This window comes from Lissotriton vulgaris, chromosome 4_1 (assembly GCF_964263255.1).
Source record: "Lissotriton vulgaris chromosome 4_1, aLisVul1.2, whole genome shotgun sequence".
Lineage (NCBI taxonomy): Eukaryota > Metazoa > Chordata > Amphibia > Caudata > Salamandridae > Lissotriton > Lissotriton vulgaris.
In genome coordinates this window covers 1,681,654,664-1,681,679,559 of record NC_141691.1, presented here as the reverse complement: position 1 = coordinate 1,681,679,559, position 24,896 = coordinate 1,681,654,664, and the positions used below count along the sequence as shown (strand labels likewise).

The following is a 24,896-nucleotide window of genomic DNA, read 5'->3' as shown; positions in this document are numbered from 1 at the left end:
TAAAAATACCCCTTTACCCAAAAACTAAAAACTGACCCTGAACCCTAAAAATACCCCTTTACCCAAAAACTGAAAACTGACCCTGAACCCTAAAAATACCCCTTTACCCAAAAACTAAAAACTGACCCTGAACCCTAAAAATACCCCTTTACCCAAAAACTGAAAACTGACCCTGAACCCTAAAAATACCCCTTTACCCAAAAACTAAAAACTGACCCTGAACCCTAAAAATACCCCTTTAATTTAACATAATTAGCAATTAATCTATTAAATTAAATTAATTACCAATTACATTTTAATTAAATACCATATATTATTTAATTACCAATTAATTAATTATTACTACCAATTAATACATTTACATATTTAATTAATTATAATTAAATTACTTCCCACCCTATTCCCCTATAAACCCACAACCCGCTACAGAAAATAAATTATTTTAATTTACATAATTAAAAATTAATCAATAAAATAAAATTAATTACCAATTAAATTTTAAATAATTAACATATATTATTTAATTACCAATTAATTAATTATTACTACCAATTAATGAATTTACATATTTAATTAATTATAATTAAATTACTTCCCACCCTATTCCCCTATAAACCCACAACCCGCTACATAATAAAATTACACAATAATTAAAAAAATCATTAATTTAAAATACTTATAAAATAAAATGACACTTTTCACACATATTATTACATAAAAACACTATAAATAATTAAATATTATTTTAAAAACTATATTTTTTACTATCTAGATTATATACTTGGATATTTTCACTGTCTATATTATTTACAGTCGATATTACTTCACTTACCTTAAAAACGATATTTTGGCTGTCGATATTCTGTCTAGTCGATATTTTGTCCAAACGATATTTAAAACTCGATATTCTGTCCAAACGATATTTTGGAGTCGATATTATGTCTGTGCACCGAAATTTTGATCATGAATTTAGAGAGACATTAGTAAGTTTCCTTCCGCAAGGAAAAATGTTCCTGGATTTTTGCAGAGGATGTTAAATATTGTTTTGAACCAAGCCACTTCAGTACATGGTTCACATGGTCAGAGAGAATTACTTGCAAACTTAAATGTCGCATCCCTGCAGATTTCATGTATCACTCACATACAGTTTCTGTGCTCATGTATAGCTCAACTGGCTTAAATGAGGTCTGCACAAATGCTTGTTCCTAATTTTAGTTCATTCAATAAATGTGGGCCTTTGACTGCGGTAAAAAACACTAGATTATTCATAACACGTTCACCTATTTATGACATTACGTGTTCTTTTTTTATCTATTCTTCAAAGTGGGGTTCCTTAACTGATTTTAGATGTTTAAATTGAAAAAACGTATTTCTGGCAGTAGGTGGCACTAACGTATAATAAGGCATCAACTGTTTTCAGACAACCACGCAATAGTCAGTTAGAAAATGAAAGTAAAAGGGGACATCGTTTGGGTGAGGAACAATTTTATGGCCCGTAGAGCCATGGAGAGGGAGGCGATTGAGCTTAAAAGACCTCTTGTTAGAGCACATTATTTACTGTCCAAGACACCATCGATAGAGCCGTATTTACAGATAGTTACAAGGCCTTTCCACAGCATTTTATTGACAAAATGTAGGTTTAATTTATTGCATTATGTTTTGGGAGTGTTTGAAGGGTGGAGTAAGCCTGAGGATACGGCACTTTGTAAATCCATGTGGCTATGTCACAACCCATCTCTGCCTGCAATTGTTTATTCTAGTTGGATAGCATTGTTGCCTTCAAGACAATAACAATGATGACATTTGTGCAGTGTACTGTAACCCTTGTACTAAATGTTCAAGGTGTCCTGATAGTATGCCTGCGAAGTAAGCAATGCTGATTCAGAGAATGTTATCCTGCATTGTCACACACTTGTATGTATGTCAAAATTCATCATGTTTAAAAGAGAAGGCAACTTAAGAAACATGAGTATGGAAATGTGGTGTTTCTTATCAGGCCTATCTTGGCTATGTGACAGATCACCATATTTAATTTAGATGTAAATCCCTTGTAGAGTGGTATATCATAAATACCCAGGGCCTGAAAATAAAATGCTACCAGTGGGCCTGCAGCACTTATAATGCCACCCTCTAAAGTACCACCTTAAAACTTGTCCCAGGCTTCCATTGCAGCCTGAATACAGTATCACACTGCCATGCTGACTTGCCATTTTAAGCCTTTTGCCAAGCCTTAAACTCCCCTTTTATTACATATAAGTCACCCTAAGGGAGACCTTTGGTAGTCTATAGGGCAGGCTGCGGGGTAATCAAAAGGTAGGACATGTGTTTTAAGTTTTACATGTCCTGGTAGTGAAAAACGCCCAGATTCTTTTTTCACTACTATGATACCCACCCTTCCTATGGGATAACATAGAGGATTGCTTATTGCATTTAATAAGCTGTAATTCCTAAATAATGAGAGGTGCATGTCTCATATTTAGCACCTATGAAATTGTAATGATTGATAACCCCCCTTTAATGGTAAAATCTAATTTATAACTTCAATTTTGAAAATTCCACTTTTAGAAGGTTGCAACAAGAACAATTGATGTACAGAATGTTGAACAATGTCAAACATTAACCCCAGGACATAGATCTGGGCCTAAATCCATTGTTTTTCTGCTCCCCATGCCATTCCTGTTTAAACCCAAACAGACTCCCTGCTCTCCATGGGAAGTCCAGCCTGAACTGCCAGGCCAGGTCCTCCCTGGACTGGAAACAAGCATCCTGGAACCAGTTTCGCAGTTTCACCCCATATCGGCCAGGCTAGCTTGACTCCAGTGGCATTGAGAGCATTCCGTTCATCATATGTTCTTTTTGCTTTTGTCGCCCTAAGTGAGAAGGGTGTGCCCAGATGTGGATCCCATGCTCACTGCACCACTGCACTCAAGCCAGCCTGGCTGATAAGGGGTGATGCTCTGATCTCAGGATGCTCGTGTCCAGGGTGGGCCTGGCTTGGCAGTTTGGGCTGGATATTCCTATGAGGAGAAGGATCAAGACTGATTTGCATATGTCTGGGCTCAATCTGGGGTGGCATGGTGGGCAAACAAAAGATGGTTTAAACCCAGATCTGTTGACTGGGGTGAATGTTTGCATTGTTCAGCATTCCATTCATCATATGTTCTTTTTGCTTTTGTCGCTCCAAGTGGGAAGGGTATGCCCAGACTTATGTCCCGTGCTCATTGCTTCAGTGGATTCAAGCTATATTAGCTGATATGGGGTGATGCCCAGAAACCGGGCAGAGGATGCTTTTCACTGTTCCTGGTAGGACCTGGCTTCGCAGTTCAGACTGGACTGTTCCCTAGAGGAGCAGGATCAAGAAGGATTTGCATATGCCTGGGTCCAAAGTAGGGTCACGTGGTGGGCAAAAAAATGATGGTTTTAACCCAGATCTATTGACTGGGGTGTATGTTTGCATTGTTCAGCATTCTGTTCATCATCTGTTCTTTTTGCTTTTGTCACTCTAAGTGGGAAGCGTATGCCCAGACGTATGTCTGCACCACTAGATTCAAGATAACCTGGATGATGATGGGTGATGCCCTGAAATTGGTCCCAGGATGCTTGTTTCCAGTCAAGGGAGGAGCTGGCTTGGTAGTTCGGGCTGGACTGTTCCCATAAGGAGCAGGGTCAAGACTGATTTGCATGTGGCTGTGTCCAAACTGGTGTGGCGTGGCAGACAAACAAACACTGGATTAAACCCAAATCTATTGACTGGAGTGAAAGTTTGCATTGTTCAGCATTCTGTCCATCATCTGCTCTTTTAGCTTTTGCCACCCTCAGTGGAAAGGGTAAGCCCATGCGTAGGTTCCGTGCTCACTGCACCACTGGATTCAAGCTAGCCTAGCTGATGAGGGGGTGATGCCCCAAAACTAGTCCCAGGATGCTTGTTTCTGGTCCAGGGAGGACCTGGCTTGGAAAGTTTGGGCTGGTCTGTCCCATGAGGAGCTGGGTGAAGAATGATTTGGATATGGCTGGGTCCAAACTGGGGTCCAAACTGGGGTGGCGTTGTGGGCAAATGAACAATGGATTAAACTCAGACATGTTGACTGGGGGTGAATGTTTGCACTGTTGTGCATTCCGTCTATCATCTGTTCTTTTTGCTTTTGTCGCCCTAAGCGGGAAGTGTATGCCCAGTCTTGGGTCCCATGCTCACTGCACCACTGGATTCAAGCCAGCCCGGTTGATTAGGGGGTGATACCTCGAAACCGGTCCCACAGGCTTGTTTCCGGTCCTGGGAGAACACGGCTCGACAGTTTGGGTTGGAATGTTCCCATGAGGAGCAGAGTCAATACTGATTTGCATATGGCTGGGTCCAAACTGGGGTGGCATGGTGAGCAAAAACATGATGGATTAAATCCAGATCTGTTGACTGGGGTGAATGTTTACATTGTCCAGCATTCCGTCCATCATCTGTTCTCTTTTAGAAAGTTGGCCTTTTCCTGCCCTCAGGGCTTTGTGCATTCAGCCTGCCTTACTTCACATGACTGGGTGTAGCTAACAGACTTTGTGAATTCCCTCCAGACAGTCACACAATAGTGGGATTAACAGAGCCTGAATGGGCCTCATCAACTGGCAGGAGGGGACGGGCGGAGCTGAGCACAGCCAACTTGTTCCTGAATAGGCTATGTCCTGACTCCTCATAATAGACCTAACAACCCAATATTGTCTGTACAGCCAGCTTGAAGCCAGTGCAGGGCAAGCAGGAAACTCCCTGAACCTTGAAGGGCCTTTCTAGAAACGTATCCCACCTTCTGGTGGCAGGGCACCAGGGTATAAAAATAAGCCTCTCAGACCCACTCTTCAGTACGCCTGTGGATATGTTGCAAGGAAAAAGGACTGCTGTGCTGTTGAAGGACTTCCACTCTGCCTGAATGCTGCTCTAGAAGAACTGTTTTCTTGCTGTGCTGACCTGCTGCCTGCTTTCGAGGTTGCCTGGGTGAGAATGACTGGACCCACATCACTTGAAACCAGAAGCAAAGGTATTCCAAGGGCTTGCCTCCTGGTGACTCCAACTCACCTGCCTCAGCACTTGGACTCTGCCATCTGTGAAGAGTGGTGTCAAGTGGTGCCAACCCAGTCTTGGGCCCTTGTAAGCGGGTTTAAAGTACTTCTGCATCAGAATCCGTCCATCACTGTTAATACAAGGACTCGGAACCGCACACCTCCTCCACTGCGGACGGATCGCCACTGTTGCAGGGGTCGACTCTGACACATCAGCAACTGTATGGCGCATTGACCCCATTCTCAACACATTATTCCCTTTGCGCAGATCAGAACCGGCACATCGCCTACCTGTGTGGACTGTCAACAATGAATCGCCTTGCCTGCACCACGCATGTCGTCTTCGACAATGACACAACCAAGGTACTTTGCAGCGGGCCAAGACTGTTCCTTGTATCCAACCCACAGTCCATCCCTGTTGGCCTGAACTTTTGGATTTGACTCGGTCTAGCCTGACCAGATAGCCCTGGTTGGCGCTTTATGCTTTTAAGCACTACATTTCAGTTTATTCTTTAAAATGTCATAACTTCGGTTTTACTTATTTGATTTCTGCTGTTTTGGTCTTCTTTGTTAATTAAATAAACTCTGATGTAATACCTTTTGTGTAGTGTTTTCACTATTTTACTGGTTGAAGTGTTGCACACATACTTTACACATTGCCTCTTCAGTTAAGCCTCACTGATATGTGCCAAGCTATCAGGGGTTGAGCAAGGGTTAAATTAGGGTGTGTTTGTGACTTACCATGACTAGCAATGTGACCCCTGATTGCACAGGGTACATACCTCTGCCAACCTGAAACCCAATTTCTAACAAATTGTTCAATTTAAAAAACATTGGAAATCTGCACTTGTAGGGTTTCTAGCTATTTTAAATTCACATAAAAATGCAGGTTACAACGAGAAGCCTGGAAACCTTAAACTAAAGAGATTGAATAGTACATCAGAATGTGTCTTCCGTTCAAAAATATATCAACTTCAGACACCCCAGGAACCAAGAGCAATGCCCCAAAGTAGGTTTAATATTTGAGCATAGAGGTAACACCACTATATCCATAGTACTCTGTATAGCGTGGTATTTTTTACAACACTGGAGCAAGTCCTTGCAAGGTCAAATTCTGGTTCGATGGTCAAGTAGGAGAAGCAGGATAGCTTATTCCTCATGCACAGTATAGAGTATGCCTTTCTGTCCTCCTTCACAGTCTTGATCTGAGATTGAGAGGTCTCCATATGCCTTTGTTAGCGGCTCAGCATAGAACATCCTTGATAAGCATCCCTAAATTATTCCCTGTCCCTCTTCCACTTTCTCAGCACTGTTATATAATTCCTGTTCTGTAAGATTTGCCTTATGGTTGTGGAAAACCTACGGAGCTCTCCCTGAAGTGCAACTCATAAAAGAGATGGGCATTGATGAATGCAGAGCACAGTAGTAATGAGTGCTAATTGAAAGGAGTCTAGATAAAAATGAATTAATGCTCCATTATGTGTACGTTAGTTTGGACCGTCTAGTGACACAGTTTGATAATTGATGGTGCAGTGATGACTCTAGATAATTGTTTTGTTTCCACTGCCTGACATAAGTCCTTTTTGATGCTCAGTGTGGCCAGTGGTGTTTGTGAGCTCAGTCACTAGTTGATAGCAATTAGATGCTTTAAGGTTTATAAGGAGTGATGAGGCCTGGTGCAGACTGTGTCTGCCGCACCAGATGTGAAGTTTCCTTAGATACAGAGATTTCTGTAGTTGATTGCAATATCTGAAATCGAGTCCACAAGAGCTTCAGAGAAAGAAGAGTTGCGGTGATTGATACATGAAAAGGGAGGAGGGACAGAGAAGGTTAAGCATGGTGCACAACAGACAAGTAAGGATTCCCATTCAATGACTAAACACTCTGTTTTGCTGATAGTCAGCAATGACCCTTTGTTTTCCACCACCTACCCTCCACAGCTGGGCATAGGTAACTCCAGATTCTGGATGCATTGGTGGGACCATGCATAGACTGGCTGATGACCATTAAGCTGAGCTATTATTACTAGACAAGAGGCCCTTCTCTCAGCTAGTGATTGCAACTAATAAGTCAAGTGAGAGCTAGCAGGTACAGGGAGTTCTAAGATGGGTTCTCCTTGAATCTGGGATAGCCTCCCTGTCTCTATCTACTCACTGCAGCTTCCATTGGTGCTGGCAGCGAGAAACTTGAGTGATAATCTGAGCACACATCCTACATTGGCCATTAAAACAATGGAAATAATGAGACATTCAGAAAGTGACAAACTGATTAAATTAAAATCTTTTAAATTGCAAGAGATAGTTCAAACACCCATCATGCGCATGAAGAAGACATTGAAATAAGGTAAAACATAACACAGATATGCTGCAATATACAGAACACTTAAGATAATTAAAAGTAGCTACAGATGAGATATACCCCACTTGTATATAGCCTTGTAACACTGAGAACAGGAGATAGCTGGGCTCAATTCAAAGGACTGAATATAAAGTGAACTTCTCAGAGGGGAAGCATCTCAACAAGCTATCAATGATAGCCCCTATATGCCCCAGAATCACTCTTAAACTGAAAAGAGACATAGTCGCATATTACACCAAAAACAAGGCAGAGCAGCAAATGCAGAAGTTTTAAGAAAAGGCTGAAAAGATTATTAGTAATTAGAGCAAATGTGACAGAGCTTCACAAATGCTCTGACAACATTTTCATCAGATGTTTACTTGTTAGGCCACATGAGGAGAGAGGTGCATACCTGAAGGTAGTCAGAGACAGAGCTGAAGAAAAAATAACCACATTTTAGGCTTACACAAAAAGTGCAAAGACCCAGAAAATTGTGCAAGACAAGGTGTTAGGAGAAGAATAGAAGAGGTGGGGTGTGGGTCAAATACGTGTAGGTCAAGCAAGAGATTAATTTATCGGGTGAACTGAAAAATGGGAAACTGAAAGCCATTAAATCCTTACTAGGCTTGTATTGTCAAAGGCTGTACTAGACAATTAAAGTACCTCTCACATTATGTCTATTATAATCACTTCTCTGAATCTAGGCGATGCTCCGAAGCTCCTTAAGATACTGTCAATTTATAGTTAAGTGCTAAAGTTGTCAAACGTACCTGAAATAATAAAAAAGCAGACAGAGAACAATGTCAAAAACACTTTGTGCAACCTAAACTACCTTTTGATATACAATTTGAATTTCAGACAGAAGAGGCACAGAAACCACTTTGTTTAGAGTATATAGGAACTGTTGATCATTCTGGATGTGGGAGACTTCACCTAAATCGGGTATCTTGCAAGGATTGCAACAATTTAGGATCCTCCAATCTTATTCTTCTCGGGTTCTTCTCCACAGTGGTGAGCCATGGTGCATGACAATTTCCTAAATATCGTACATTGAGCTAATTTTACTCCCTCTCTCATTGTAATTAGATAAGTAAAATGCACACCTCATACGAATGGCAAGGAACATCAGTCAACGATCAATACTTTTCTCTACATTGTTTAATCTGCCTTCCAATCAATAAGGTTAGTGAAGGCAGCAATCAAGACCCGTTGCAATTGAATATATATGGGGGAACTAGGGAATATAGAGAGAAAGTGATCCCACAACAAGTTGACTACCCCAAACGAGCATCAACAAGGCTGACGGAAGATTATTTGGAAAAACTAAAGATTTTCCAGCATAAAGTAGAACTGGGGGATATAGGGAGTAAAAATCTGGAATGGTATGAGAGGAAGATAGACCAAGTAGTGCAATGCCTCAGAATAGAATTTAAAAAAGACCAAAGAAAAGAGGCAAAAAACCCGGTTAGTTGACCTAAATGGTTCTCGGTCGACTGCCAAAATAAAAAAAGGGAGATAAGATCAGTAACATCAAGCCAATGGAAAAAGTTTAACCGAGAGAGACAAAGCTATCTTAATAAATTGAAAAATGAGTATAAAAAGATGCTTACCGACGCAAAAAGGTTGTATATAGAAAAATGTTGGGTGAACCTACTAGAAACCATTGAATCAAAAAACCTAAGACAGTTTTGGAAGCTGGTAAAAGCAGCGTCCGTTCCCTCTTCAAGAGCACTGAACTGTGTAGTTAGCGAGGCAGCCTGGGTAAAGTATCTGAAGGAACTGTATGGAATTCGAGATGACCCTGTAGCTGAAGAACCCCAGAGCTGGCAAATGCCAACGGAAGAATTTAGATCAGATTTCACTGAACAGAATGTAAAAAGTATAATACTGAAACTGAATCTAACACGAGCAGCAGTTCCAGACAATCTCCCGGCAATAATTCTGAAGTCAGAAATAAAGTGGTGGGCGAAATTCTTTTCCCATTTGTTCCAAATAATATTAGCAAAAGGGAGAATGTCAATGAACTGGAAGGGTGCTGTAATCAGGCCGTTCCATAAAAAGGGGAGCATGGAGGCGCCACAAAATGATAGGCTGATCAATCTCCTAGATATTGGAGAAAAAGTTTTTTGAACGATACTCCTAAATAGGTTAAATGATTGGGTAGAGGAGTTCTCAATAGTTCACAGTGAACATGGGGGCTTTAGAGAAGGGCACTCTATGATCGATCACTGTTTTGCCCTATGGGCAATAGCACGAAAGTCTACGGAACAAAATGGTAAGCTTTGCTGCTGCCTCGTAGACTTTCGTGCAGCATTTGACTCTGTAGGTCGGAATTGCCTTTGGGAAACTCTTGTAAATAATAATATACCTAAAGATCTGCTGGCCATAATAAAAGAACTGCTTCGAGACAATTGGACACAAGTAATTAAGGATACTGAGGGGTCATTGACGCCAAAAATACCTATTGAAAACAGCCTGAGACAGGGCTGTGTCTTGGCCCCCCAGTTATTCTCTATATTTCTAGCTGATTTACTGGCCTGCTTAGAAGTTGAAAGAAGCGCAAGCCCAAGAATGGATGGTAAAAAAGTGCCCTGCCTATTGTACGCTGATGATTTGGTGATATTAGACCAGACTAAATTGGACCTCCAGAGAAAGTTGAATTATTTTAGACAATACGGTGCAAGGAAACTTTTAACAGTAAACCTGGAAAATTCTATGTTTTGGGAAAAAAAGACATTAAGTTTAATTGGTTTTTAGATGACCTGAAATTGGAATCTATCAATGAATATCACTACCTAGGGATGTGGTTTGATAGATCCCTAAAGTGGAATACGCATCTTGAGGCCCAGAAAGTGAAAGCCCTTACATCAATCGCTGGACTGAAGATCTTTAACCGCGACTACGGTGACATGTCTCACCGACCGCTATTAAAGGCATTCAGCGCAATGATACCCCCACAGCTTCTCTATGGTACAGAAGTCCTTTATTTGAGCGGTAAAGTTGTCTGGGACCTGGAGGAAGGAAAGTGTCTGAAAACCCTGTTGTCCCTGCCACGATCATCAATGATCCAAGCAATAAGATCTGAGCTAGGAATAACAGCCTGGAGGGTTCAATCTCAAATAGCTTTGCTTAGATTTTGGAAACGGCTGGACAAAGAGAAAGGCCAGAAAGTATCTCAATGGTGCAGAAGTGAGACTCAATTCAGTAATCTAAGGTGGGCAAAGACGAATAGGAAGAAAATTGAGCAGGCATGTGAGTGTATAATGGTTGAGATCTGCCAAGAATCCCTATGAGTAGAATGCACTAAAAGTGACTTGAAGTATCATGGGCAAGAAGTGTCAAGAAGAACAGATATGGAATACTTGGCCAAGAAAAAATCTATACAGTTCATGATGGAATCCAGGTCTAATGAAAATTGGTTCCCCTACATGGATATTCTTCCGAACCATTGGTATAGGCAGGAGATTCTAAGATTGCGAATTGGTATAAACCTGTGGTTGGTAAACGAAGAATTAAAAACAAAAATGATGGACCACAAAGGGTGTTGTAAGTGCAGGCTGGGTACAAAAGGTGCTATGATGCACATCCTGTTTGACTGCACAATAATTCTAGAGCAGCACAAACTATGTCTTCACCCAATATTTTTAAAATATGATACAAGGATGCGAACTCAGGCCTCAACTTACTTACAGAAATGCCCACTATTGAAGTTGCAATCGCACTAGGGAACTATATAAAGGTAATAAAAAGATCTTTAAAAACATTCAATCAATAATTTTAAGAAATGTTTGATAAATAGATGAATTATAGAGTTTTTATGAGAGACAACGTTTGTTTTAAGTGTATATAATCTTTTAAAGGACAGGTCCGCCCAAAGAAACTCAGCTGCTATTGTTACCCATTTGAAGCAATGTTTTTAACCTGTAAAATTTATATAAATGGCTTTGTAGAATGTTTTTAATTACAAATATTTTTTTTTACTGTTTAAAGAATATGGTCTAAATAAACATAATCTTGACTGACTGATTGACTGACAATAAGGTTATATACCTCATAGGTATAGAATTCACTACCATAAAATGTAGACAATGGGAATTTTTAGTGAAGAAGCCTCCATTTATGATGTCACTCCATCCTGTTTTATAAAACTCAAACAGTGAATGTCTAACAATTTCTTGATGTTAAACTTGAAAAAAACTAAGCTCCTTCTCCTGACATCTAAGCTTAAAAACAAAATCAAGCAAGCATGTCTTGACAAACTGAAGTTATAAGGTTTCTCTACATCACTACCCCCCAAAATATTATTGTTCCATACATTGGATAGTGTATTTTCACTAAGTCCTAAAATAACAAACTGCCAATATCATTCTACATTAGCTAAAGAAAATTAAACACCTTCTATCATTAAGTTAAGGTTTGCTGAATCGCAAACAATATGCTCTGAAAACCATTACACTATATGGCCATTCTCTTCTCAATTCTTTAATATTCTCATTTGATGACGATATTCACTGTATCGTTGTTCATTGCATTTTCACAAACAACTGTTGCATATTCTATACAATTTCCACAGCTACAGCCTCTCCGCACTCATTCATCTCAGTCCCTTCTAGAGCAGAACAAACAGTCCCACTATCTGCCCCCAGCTCGAACTGTCCTAAGCAATGCTTCTCGGAACCCATCCTAAGCATCACACCCAACCATCACAGAGCACACAGACTCAACACGAATGCCCTAACATTAATAGAATCTCATGCAGATCCTTTCCACACAGCCACCGCTCACTGACAGCTTGCACAAATGGCACCTGAACTGCATGTTACCTGACTGCAGATCAGTGGTTAAACATGCTGCAGAACTTGCAGGTTTCATTCTTGCCCAAGAACTGGACCTCCTTATCCTCACAGAAACCTGGCACAACGACTTCTCTGGTCCCATCCTTCACATACTAGTCCCTCCCAGCAACAAAATTATCAGACTAGTCCACGTCAAGAAAACAGGAGGTGGCATAGCCTGCATCTTCCGCAACTCTCTCACAGCAAAACAATCCTCAGCTAATTTCTCTTCCTGTGAATACTTAGGAATAGACATCACTAGTGCACACAGACCCTTAAGCTCCCTTCACATCTTCTACCACCCCCCAGGTGATAACCTCCCTCTAATTGAACAAACTATGGAAACCATCTCCTCCAACCTGAGCCGACACTGCCCACAGATCTTCCTTGGTGACTTCAAACTCAACTGGAATGACCCGCATGATCAGGCTGTTCCTAACAGACCTCTCTCTATCTCAATTCTGCGACAACCCCACACACAACTTAGGTTCCCATTTGATCTAATCATTTCCAACCCCAACACCATTCATCTTAAAAATCTATTCTTCCCTGTGACTGGTCGGACCATCACAATATCAACTTCCTTATCCTTGAAAGCTGGATCCCCAATAAATCACAACCACTAAAACTAAAACATAGGAAAAGATCGCTTCACAACACTAGCGCTAATGAGCTCATAGCGTTCTGCAATGACTCCCTTCCGCCGCCTGCAAACATGAACGACGTACACGACCTCACTGAACACTATAACAATGTCATACTCTTGGCCCTGAATGCTACGGCCCCCCTACTAAAAAGAATACCCACCAAGGATTCCAAACGTTGGTTCAATGTCAGCCTAAATGCAGACAGACACAGCCTTAGACAAGCTGAACACATTTGGAGATCTACTCCCTCCACGGACCTTCTAAAAATCCTAAAACTCAATAGAAGTAGATACAACAAGACCCCGCATAGGATCCAGTTGAAACCCTTTTTAATGAAAAACTGACACGATGAGGGTACTTCAATCGTGTGCACAGTGGGATATTGCAAGAAGTACTTAACACTCTATTTATCTCAAACTTACTATAGACACTCAACTTGGTGCAGCCCACCGTAAAAGCTACTACAAAATCTGAATAAATATTAACCAAGGAGCATCTACTGTACAGGTATAATTCAAGCAACCATTTATGCCATTAATGAAAAAATCAGCAAAATGAAAGTATTCAAAGCAGGCTTTCTTCTTCCTTTAGTCAATTCTTTAATATTCCCATTTGATGACGATATTCACTGTATCACTGTTCATTGCATTTTCAAAAAGAACTGTTGCATATTCTATACAATTTCCACAGCTACAACCTCTCCGCACTCATTCATCTCAGTGCCTTCTAGATTAGCACAATGAGCCCCACTATCTGCCCCCAGCTCGAACTGTCCTAAGCAATGCTTCTCGGAACCCATCCTAAGCATCACACCCAACCCTCACAGAGCACCCAGACTCAACACGAATGCCCTAAACATTAATAATCTCTTGCAGATCCCCTCCACACACCCACCGCTCACTGACAGCTTGCACAAATGGCATCTGAACTACTTGTTACTTAACTGCAGATCAGTGGTTAAACATGCTGCAGATCTTGCAGGTCTTATTCTTGCCCAAGAACTGGACCTCCTTATCCTCACAGAATCCTGGCTCAATGACTCCTCTGGTCCCATCCTTGACATACTAGTCCCTCCCAGCCACAAAATGATCAGAGTAGTCCACGTCAAGAAAACAGGAGGTGTAATAGCCTGCATCTTCTGCAACTCTCTCACAGCAAAACAATCCTCAGCTAATTTCTCTTCCTGTGAATACTTAGGAATAGACATCATTAGTGCACACAGACCCTTAAGCTCCCTTCACATCTTCTACCACCCCCCCGGGTGATAACACCCCTCTAATTGAACAAACTATGGAAACCATCTCCTCCAATCTGGGCCGGCACTGCCCACAGATCTTCCTTGGTGACTTTAAACTCCACTGGAATGACCCGCATGATCAGGCGGTTCCTAACAGACCTCTCTCTATCTCAATTCTGCGACAACCCTACACACAACTTTGGCTCACACTTGATCTAATCATTTCCAACCCCAACACCATTCATCTCAAACCTATTCTTCCCTGTGACTGGTCCAACCTTCACTATATCAACTTTCTTATCCTTGAAAGCTGGATCCCAATAAATCCCAACCACTAAAACTAAAATATAGGAAAAGATCGCTTCACAACACTAGCGCTAATGAGCTCATAGCGCTCTGCAATGACTCCCTTTTGCCGCCTGCAAACATGAACGAAGTACACAACCTCACTGAGCACTATAAGAATGTCATACTCTCGGCCCTAAATGCTACGGCACCCCTACTAAAAAGAAAACCCACCAAGGATTCCAAACCTTGGTTCAATGACAGCCTAAATGCGGACAGACGCAGCCTTAGACCAGCTGAACGCACTGTGAGATCTACTCCCTCCACGGACCTTCTAAAAATCCGAAAACTCAAAAGAAGTAGATACAACAAACTCAATAGAGCCACAAAACTTTCCTTCTTCAAAGCCCACCTGGACAAAGCAAGAAATCGCCCGAAATGACTATTTGAGCTGATTAAAACACAATCCGTCGCATCCAAACTGCGAAGCGGTTGCTGACTTCTTCCTAGAAAAGTTGAACAAGATCGAATCTGATCTAAGGTCTGCTGCACTCTTACTCTCACCCCTCCTGCCTCCTCTCTCTCCACGCCCTCTCCCAGCCCGCCTGGTTTCTCTCCCAAAAACAATGCCTCTTGAAGTCAATTCACACCCCTCAATGACATTACCATCCTCAACACTCTCTCGAACATTAAATCCTCAAATCACTTCAATGGCCCCCAACTTCTATAAAGTAATGATAGGCTCATTAGCACCGCTCTGGTCCAAGATCATCAATGCCTCTCTTTGTCAAGGTGAGATCACGAAATGCCTGAAGGAGCACCTGGTGCTCCCCATCCTTAAAAAACCCTCGGCTGACCCTGAAGACCTGAATAATTACAGACTAATCACAAACACCCCTACCCTGGCTAAACTACTGGAGAAATGTGTTCATGAACAACTGCGCAGACACATTGAGCAATTCCAGCTCCTCGACCAATTCCAATCGTGTTCCCGCACTGGCCACAGTACCAAAACGGCCATCACTAACATAGTGGACGACGCTCTCAATTTACTGGACCAAAATTAAGCCTGCCTATTAATTCTTCTCGATCTCTCATCTGCATTCGACACTGTGAAGCATGACAATCTTCTCCACTCCTTGAATGCAAAATGGGACTCTACTGATGGTAATTCTTAAAGCCTCCAACATCTAATATCACATGTACGCTAATGACACTCAACTGTACATGTAAATAGCCACCCCCGAATACATCAATTTTCTCAACGGAACCCTGCTCAAAACCCTAAACTGGCTTAACCTCCAACCATCTCAAACTAAACGCCCTCAAGACGGAATTCCTCCTCATTGCACCGTCTAGGCAAACCCCCACTGTTGTGAAATATCTCTGTAATCTCATCGCACTCAACTGCACACCACATCTCATTGACTCCACAAAATCACTGGGAATTCTGCTCGATAAGAACCTAAACATGCAAGAGCACATCAGAGCATCTACTAAAGGAGCGAACTTCCAGTTTTGCATCCTTACAAACTCAAACCCTACCTTCCCCATGGATTTCAAATCGGCAGTGCTGGCACTGGTCATCTCCAGACTAGAATATGGCAGTGCTACTTTATGCGGACTGCCAAAACTCTGTTTAGCCCCCATCAGAGCTTCTCTAAATGCGACTATGAGACTAATCAGGGGTTCCAAGAAGACCAACCACATCTCGCCGGACCTGAAATCCCTCAACTGGCTTCCTTTTGAGGCAAGGATCCAATTAAAGATTGCTTGTATGATCCATAGAGCTCTTCACTTTAATACCCCACTCTACCTGACAAATAAGCTGTATCTTTCTGGGGCTCTCGGTCCACAAGGAGCACCAGCACCTTGTTGCTCAAGCCAAAGAAGTTTAATAAGCTTAATAACTACAATCATACATTCTCGGGCATTGCCCGAGAATCTGGAAAGCCCTTCCAGTGGAGACAAGGCTTATTCCATCCACATTTGCCTTCAAAAGGGAAGTGAAAGCACAACTAATGAACAATGCGCTGATCTAGAAGCTTTGCTCCACTTACTTCAAGACTTCTTGGCTACCCTAACTATTACATGTCATTTGTTGCGACCTACTGTCACCTGCCATAATGTCCCTTTTGGTCTGGATGTATATTGCCCTAATTTTCTTTCTACCCTAGCCTTCTCCCTATTTTCCACCATTATGTGATTTTTGCTCTTGTTGCTCATTGACCTACTTGTACCTTGCTTTGTCTCCTTGAGCTGTGTTCCTATGTCTTCTTCAACTGTATGTAAATTGCTCTAATAACCACTTGGGTCATGTTCGCTCTATATAAAACTTATGAATAAATAAATAAATAAATAATGTTATTAGCTGAACATATTACTTAGGCTTGATTTGTATCAGCACTAAGGGGTGTAGGAAACTGGTACCGAATGTTCCATCAAAACATTTGGGGAAAGCTGATTCCAGATTTTCTAAACAAATCAGTTTCTTTAACAGCTGCAAAATTGATATTTCCCAGTGGGAATGTTATAATAGCCTAAGTTATAAGGTTATACACGCTGCCAACTAAAAGATAGTGTTTTTTAGCAAATGGCTTCTCTATTATACACCGGCTAAGATTTTAAAAATGCATACGGGTGTCTCATCAGCATGCTTTAGGTGCGCACTTGGGAATGGAGATTGGCTTCATTCAATATGTACATGTACTAGAGTAAGTCCATTTTGGTAGGACATATTCTCAGAAATTAGAATACCATTTGAAATTCAAAGTATCGCCTGATGACCATGGGGCATTATATGGTATCACAACTTTATATAATGATTTATCAATAGGGCAACATCAATTCTTTTTCATTTCCACTTTGGTAGCTAGGTCATTATTTTAGCAACCTGAAATCCGATATAACTCCCACATTCAATCAATGGATCACACAAATGTATAAGGTTAAATTACATGAAAACCTGTTTGCCAAGAGAGTGGGATCTATTTTTATGCAATTTGAATGCCTGAATGAATTGGCTATTCTGATTATATTATGTAATCTTTCTTTCTTTCTTTTCATATTTTTCCATGAATGCTATTTGAAGTATTTTTTTTCGTTTTTCTTTTCTCGCTCTCTGCTGCATTTTCATCAAATAAAAATAAAATAAAAAACATTGGGAACTCACAAGCTATGAATAAACTGTACACTTGTGTGGCAAGCAGATTATAGAGCTCTCTTTCCTCAACAAACACATCTACTAACCCACCTGTTCGTGGATCTACCAAAACGCATCCTTTACTTCTTCATCTAAACTAACCCATTCATTTGAAGTTCTCAACCTGACCTTTCACTTTCCTCAGATGTTTCACTTTCCAAATAACTTTAGTAATTGTTTTTCTTCTGTGTAAAGTGTTCTCCCACCAACTCGTGCAGTTGCACTGTAAAGGAAACTGATCAGTCAAATTGATCCACGGTGCAAGCTGGCACTGCCAACCTAAAGAACGGAAATGGAAACTGCATAACCACATATGTTATTTCACCTCGGTTACCACCAGCTGTACCTTATTACCAGTGTATATTGTAAGCACAATGAAGATGCTGAAATGCAGAATGCTAAATCAAAATACCTCAAAGCCAAAAATAAAAAATACTTTAATGCATTTGGTGAAAAACACCTGACAAACTTCATCAAATAACAAGCATTTGCAATGCATTTGGTCTCGCATTTGCGAGATTTTGTGCTATTGGCATCGTAAATGACAGTATTTTCACAAAAAAGACCAAGGGCCAGATGTAGGTAAATTAGATTTACCGATTTTTAATTACCGAATTTTACCGATTCGGTAATTAAAAATCGGTAAATCTAAAGTGTGGATATGTAGGTATATCCAGATGTTGAAATACCGAATCTTTAACAATCGGTATTTACCGATTCTGTAAATACAGAATCGGTAATCCCCATTCATTCCTATGGGCTTCAAAGCCCATAGGAATGAATGGGCATTACCGATTCGGTATTTACCGAATCGGTAAATACCGATTCACACAAGGGTGCAGGGGGTGTCACTTTCACACCCTCTGGCACCCCCAAAACAGGCACGGGTGCCATGTGGCAGGCATACCTGCCCTAAGGGCAGGTCTGCCTGTCACATGGCATAGGTGTGCATGCACACATGTGCATGCACACCTGAATCGGTATTTTACCATCAAATTGGATTTGATGGTAAAATACCGATTCGTTAAGGCTCCTGGGACTCTGAAGAGTCCCACCTACATCGGAGAATTACCGAATCGGTAAAAATACCGATTCAGTATTTTACAGAATCGGTAAATTTACCGATTCGGTAAAATTACCGATTATGAAAAATTGAGCCCCTACATACCATTTCAGGTATACCGGTCGGTAACGGCCGAAAATAACGATTTTCGGCCGTTACCGACCGACCTACATCGGGCCCCTAGACCACAGAGGCATCTGTGAATTATCTATTTAATGTTTACCATATGTTGCAAAACTTTTGCAGATAACTCCTCTATTTTAATTAATGAGGTAGGAGGTACATCCATGTTATGCCAAATTTAAATAAATTGCCCAACCCCTTGGAAAAATGACAGTTGTGAGACAACAAATAACACACACCTATGTGCCAAACTCAGATAGGCAGAAAAAAGTGTGTATGAGCAAGATGGCGCCTCACGGGCACACCACCAACGGGAACCTGGCAGGTACTCACCAGGATTGCCCTGATCTCATCATTGGCACCATCAAGCTCGAAAGAAAGAAATGTGTCCAAAAACAAACAAAGATGTGTTTGTGAGAAAGTGCAGTGTATAGGAACCACGAACAACACAAATAGTGTCAAAACAAACATATAAAAACCACAAACAACACGGAACTTTACTTTAGTCTGTCTCTTTCGTGTTGGTTGTGGGCTCTAAAAAAGTGAATATGGCTACTACTTATCTAACCATACTCTACTTGCCGACATGTTTCATTGCCATTCACATTTAGGCAATTTCTTCAGGGCGTCACAAATTTTTAAGCCACTGCATTGGACATGCGTAGTCTTCACAACCTCAATGGACCACCTTGGCTCATACCAGTCGAGAGGACGAAACCCTCATAGGTTTCTGAATGTCTCCAGATGTGAGTCACTTTTCCTTCGGTAATTTTCACGATAGGAACAAGGACAGGCGGCGTTTACTCAGCCCATGTGTAAACGCTGTGCCTGATATAATTTTTATCATAAACCTCCTGAAGGTTGCAAGTGTCCGGTACGAAGGTTATGTTGTTTTATGATGTAGATGCCACTTATGTTTATTTTATTGCCTTTGAAGCCGGTTTTGCACCAGTGCAGAGTAGACAGCATTTGCCCAGAGCAGCTGCGACTGTTCCTGTTGCAGTTACGCAAGTGACCTCTAGCTCAAGGAATTGAGAAGCCCATCCCTCTTCGTCTACTGTTAATGAACTGGGCAATTAGTTTCATATTTTTTCTGACAGGTGTTTATTTATTTCATGGGGTGCTCTTCTAGAGTACCGGAAATAAAGACTGGGGCGGCTCGGTCTCTCTGTACCACCCATGAAATAAACCCCATATATCAACCGTACACGCACGAGCTGGCAGCCTGCATTTTCTTCATTATTGTTCATTAACCGAGCCAGTGCACATGTTGCATTGTACTTCCCTTTTCCCCTTCTTGTCCCCTTTAGGTTTCCGTCCCTCCACGTGCGTCCCTATCCTCGCGCATGCATTGTTGTGTCATCAGCTGGTGTTATGGAATGCCAGCTGATACCTGCTCTGACAGTTTACAGTTGACAGTTGACAGTTATTCAGTTCTGCCAGCTGCCTGCGCGGAGCGTTCCTGTCGTGCTGGTGTGTTGTACCTTATACTTAAATACTTTCAAGAAAATATCGGTTGAATAGTCTACTTAACATTTATGGCGACGTGCTGAACTGGACAACACACCTAGGAGCCCACGTGTATCCTAAGTGTAAGTATCTATTACTGGAGAATATGTTACCTGATGTTGGGGCACAGCACTAGATGAAAGAGCGTCGGAAAAATCAACGGATTGACATTCATCTAGAAGATAGATGTGCATGTTAGCAAATAACTTGTTATTTAAAACTGAAATTGACGGATCTTCAAATTGAAACCTGGTTCGTGGTTGATGTTTGCTCTGAGTTAATAGAACATGACAATTACAAAGGTCACGAAGAAAGAGGAGAAGCTACTATTAAAAGGAATCAAACATTTCTGAAAAAGGGGAAGGCACGCTGCCAATGGTTTCTGTTAGCTTCCGATTCTCTCATTGTGTCAGCCAAAAAACATCGAAACGAGGATGACTGAATTTTATTTAAGTGCATTGACAGCAACACGCATGTGGAGATTATATGGACGTTAGTTGCTGCTGAGATTTTATAGACGTGAGTTGCTGCTTGAATTAAAGCTATTGGAATATGTAACCTAAAAGCCGAAAACTTATTGACAAAACTGACTAGCTGGGCTTTGCTGGAGAGTGTGATGGGATGAGTACTCGGTTGGAAAGGGGCGTGTCAGCACGTACACCCTAGCTCTCTTACTACATTTTGCCACCATTCCTGTCAACTACGGAGTCCGGTTATGTTTTATTTGTCAACTTTCTAGAGTCATGATTAGGCTCTAATGTCACTGGCAGACAGACTGTGGTGATGAGGCAGGCATTCCCAGTATTTGCTGGCTTAAACGGTACAGTGAAGAAATTCACGCTGTGTGACAGCCACACCAGGGACCCGTTGCACGAAACTGAGTGCAGAGCTGGGATATAGCTGCCTGGGTCTCCTAAGCCGCCTGTTAGACCCGTCTGCTTCTGAGAGTCCCCTCACCACTATGATTTCTTTTGTTCCCCTGTACCTCCAAAAATGTGTCGCTTTTCTTTGTCTACCAGGACCTTTTGTGTGCTGTTTCATGGAGCTGGATGTTCCTTGACGCCCAGTTGTTCACAAGGTTTTCGGCACCTATTTACAAGGAACCTGTGACCTTATAGACTGGGATTGACAACCTATATGAGATGCCTCAAAATGGTGGCCACACTTTTTCCTCATGTGAGTGACTCCCCTTGGAGCCTCCATGAACCTTGACCTTTCAAGGTTTTGGCACCCTTTTGCTTGGCGCGCATTCCTGACAGGAATTTCTTTATTTCCCTCAGGTACACAAAATGGCTGCTCTAGAACCCCAGTATGGTGGCTGTTAGGGTCCCAAATACCTTTCAGTAGTGCCATGTCATTGGCCTGGCCCAAAGAAGGTTCTAGAACTTACTGGCGCGAGCCAGCACCTCAGGGCACTGGCTATATAAGGTCCAGTCCCTGGCGGCCATTTTAGATGACCAGAAGACTAGATAGGATAATGATGTTCCAGATCTAGGTGAAGAAGGAGATTCCAGACTTGACACCAGATTGACACCTACCCTGTTGACCCCTGAGGCGGCTGGTAGTGTGGCAGTGGAGCAAGCAAGAGTCACTGGCGTGGATCCTGACTGGCGTTCCAGTCAGCTGTGTGTGCGGTGACCTCGCGCCTACAGTGCCTGCCCAGCGTGTGCCTCGTCAACCCCAAGAGACTGTGGCCGTCTTCGTGTGCCTCCCCGCCCCCCCGGTGGTGAATTATGACAGACTCGGGTCGCGAGGCGAGAGAAAGTTCGCCGCGACCGAGAGCATCCTCTGTGCCTCCTTGTGACAGGCGCCTCCAGCGAGGAGCTCGGACGTCTCCGAGCTCCACCGGCGTAGAGAGCTTCCTGCGCAGACTGAGGTAAGGTGGTGCACCGGGGCGGGGAAAGGCCGGCCTTCGTTGGGTGGGACTACTGTCTCTGCCCCTCCCCAGTGAATCAGCGGCTGAAGCTGTGGGCGGGAACCATCCCCTGTTTGAGGAAGTCGGAGGGAGGTCCGTGGAGCCCCTGAGAACCCGTCGCTGGCGAGAGAAGTGCTGAACCCGACTGAATCGCTTTTCGATGGCAGCCGATGTGAGGTGGGCCCGTTTCTTCAGGTGGGAAGCGCTGTTATAAAGGAACTGTGAACCGGCATCTATTTGACTGAGCGCAAAGATTGTGTGACCTCTTCGGCAGCCCCGTTCGGCAGTCTAAAGACTTGGAACTGGTGCTAGCGGTGGTAGAAGCCCCTAGGCGCGCTTAGACCCCCACCGGCAAACAGAGATCTCAACCCGGTGGCAGCCGAGTGTAAATGAAGTGTTCACTGTCTTTCCTTGCCTTTTAGATATACGCGCATAACCCCCGTGTGATTCTTAAAAGAGTCCCAGCACTCCTTTTTGTGCCCAGAGAAGCCTGTGTACATTAGTGGTGAAAACGTCATAAACTGTAAGAGTTATCTTTCCAACCTGAAAAGTATTTACAAATGTAATGTTCCTGAACTATTTAATTGGTGGCAGCGATACCAGAAAGAATATGTGGTTGTTTATTTAACTGAACCAGTATTTATTTTGCTAAACAGAAAGTGATATTTATGCTATTTATTGAAGATATTTATTCACGATATTTATTCTATTTATTGACAATATTTATTCCTGATATTCATTCTATTTATTGATGAACTGTATTCCAAAGCTATTTATTGAATCTAGTCCAAAATCGAAACCCAGCAAATTGTGACCAAAAGAGATGTAAAGGTGCTTTCCTAAATTGATCCCCCATTCACAACAGAGAATTTTTACATAGAGGAATCGTATTTTTCTACAACAGTGGTGTGGTGTCCTTCTTTGTGGTGGTTGTACAAAGAGATATTATTGGTTCAAAGCCGGCTTAACACGATAGCCTTCACTTGCCTTGACACTTGAGCCAAGCTACCCTCTTTGTGCTGGGCTTGCCCATCGCAGGTCCAACACCGCCACTCTGGACCCGCAGCCTATTTTCGTGCCAGCCGCATACTTGGCTCACTCGCAAGGCTCAACCCCTGGCCTGGGCACTATGTAATGTTTACTCATACTGTCAATCAACGCAATACGTGGTACAGGTGCCAGGAATGCGATTACCAAAACAACCAACAGAGGACATGTATAACCATGCTTACCTCAAAACCATTACTGGAATTTCTATAAAGTGGGCATTAAGTAGTGTCATCTTTTGCTGCGGATGTGTGCATTTCATCATGCTGTTAAAAAGCCCTTAGGTCATTATACGCCAGAATCCTTCCAAAAAGTGTCCTTATTCACACACCTTTGCTGTTTGTATTCCTTCCTTTCTTAGCTCCGGTCAAAAAGAAGGCGCCTGCACCGGAAGCCCAGCCGCCAAAGAAAGAAGAGGATAAAATAAAGGAGCCGGAAGTCGTGCCAGAAGAGGAGCACTATTGTGACATGTTGTGTTGCAAGTTCAAAAAGCGGACGTTTAAAGAGCGCTTGAAGAAATTTAAACTTCCAGAGTCCATTGATTCATACACAGGTAATCCACATGGGTCGCGAAGTAGTCTGAAATGGTGAGGCTTGTTCCTCTGGGAAAGAAGTGCAACACTTTAGGACAGGGTTACTTTTATTTCATTCAATTTTTTTTAATAATGTTCATGAATCCGCATGCAATGTAAAGGAGAATAAGTGTTGGTGAGAACTGTTTTTTTATTTAAAAAGCATAAAATTGATTTTCAGGTATTTGAGAGTAAGAAGAATAAAATATATTCGCAGTTCAAGTAGTTGGCAAAATAGAATATTGTGTTAAATTGTATTTTTTTAGGTGAATATTGATTATCAAAATATTTTTGACCAAGGTCATTTTTTCTCATCAATGCACTTACTCTACACCACCGGATGATTTCCACCTGACCGTTCTTTTGCCAGCCCTGCCTGTATTTTTAAGTCCAGACCGGTAAAAATATTGAGATAAGAACTGAAATCAGATATCTTTTTTTCTTCTGATGCATAAGCTTAAAACAGCAAACGCATATAAAAACCAGTTAAAAAGTATGTGTGAGCTGTCTAAATTGTTTCAGAATGATTAATGGAGCAAACAGAGTTAATCCTGACAAGTTTACACAAATTATTTTTCTTTTGCCAGCTCTTGACTGTTCCAGAATAGCAAACCTTAAACGCCCGGTATTTCTTTCTAAGAAATGTGGAAATCCTATGCACCAGAAATGACACTGGGTTTTAAGGTGTGGAGCTCAGAGGAGGGGTGCTATCACCCTGCCTGAGCAGATGCTTACCAGTCCATTCCCATGATAAATCTGAAATATTTTTTCAACCTTTAGCTGGAGGTCTGTAATTAGTAAGTATAAAGGGGTAGATGTATCAAACGATTTTTTTGTCGCAAACGCTGCGATTCGCAAAATAGCAGCGTTTGAGACAAAAAACGGGGAAAATGCGATGTATTATTGAAATTGCATCGCAAAATTAAGGAATCGCAAAATTTGAAATTCCTTAACTTTGCGTCAGCATTTAAGGAATCGCAAATTGCGATTCCTTAAATGCTATGTATGAAGCACCCAAGTTGTGCGATTCCTAATTAAGAAATCGCAAATTACCACCAACTTGAGGTTGGTGGTAATTTGCGAT

At 41.9% G+C, this 24,896-nt stretch overlaps 1 protein-coding gene across 1 annotated transcript in view; it reads left to right on the top strand.

Annotated features, from left to right (window-relative positions):
- The window catches only part of CNGB3 (cyclic nucleotide gated channel subunit beta 3), a 673,231-nt gene that overhangs the window by 182,985 nt on the left and 465,350 nt on the right, over window positions 1-24,896 (top strand). The window contains exon 3 of the mRNA XM_086918038.1: window positions 23,602-23,793. Within this exon, the coding sequence (XP_086774164.1) occupies window positions 23,602-23,793 (192 nt within the window). The remainder of the gene's footprint in view (window positions 1-23,601; window positions 23,794-24,896) is intronic.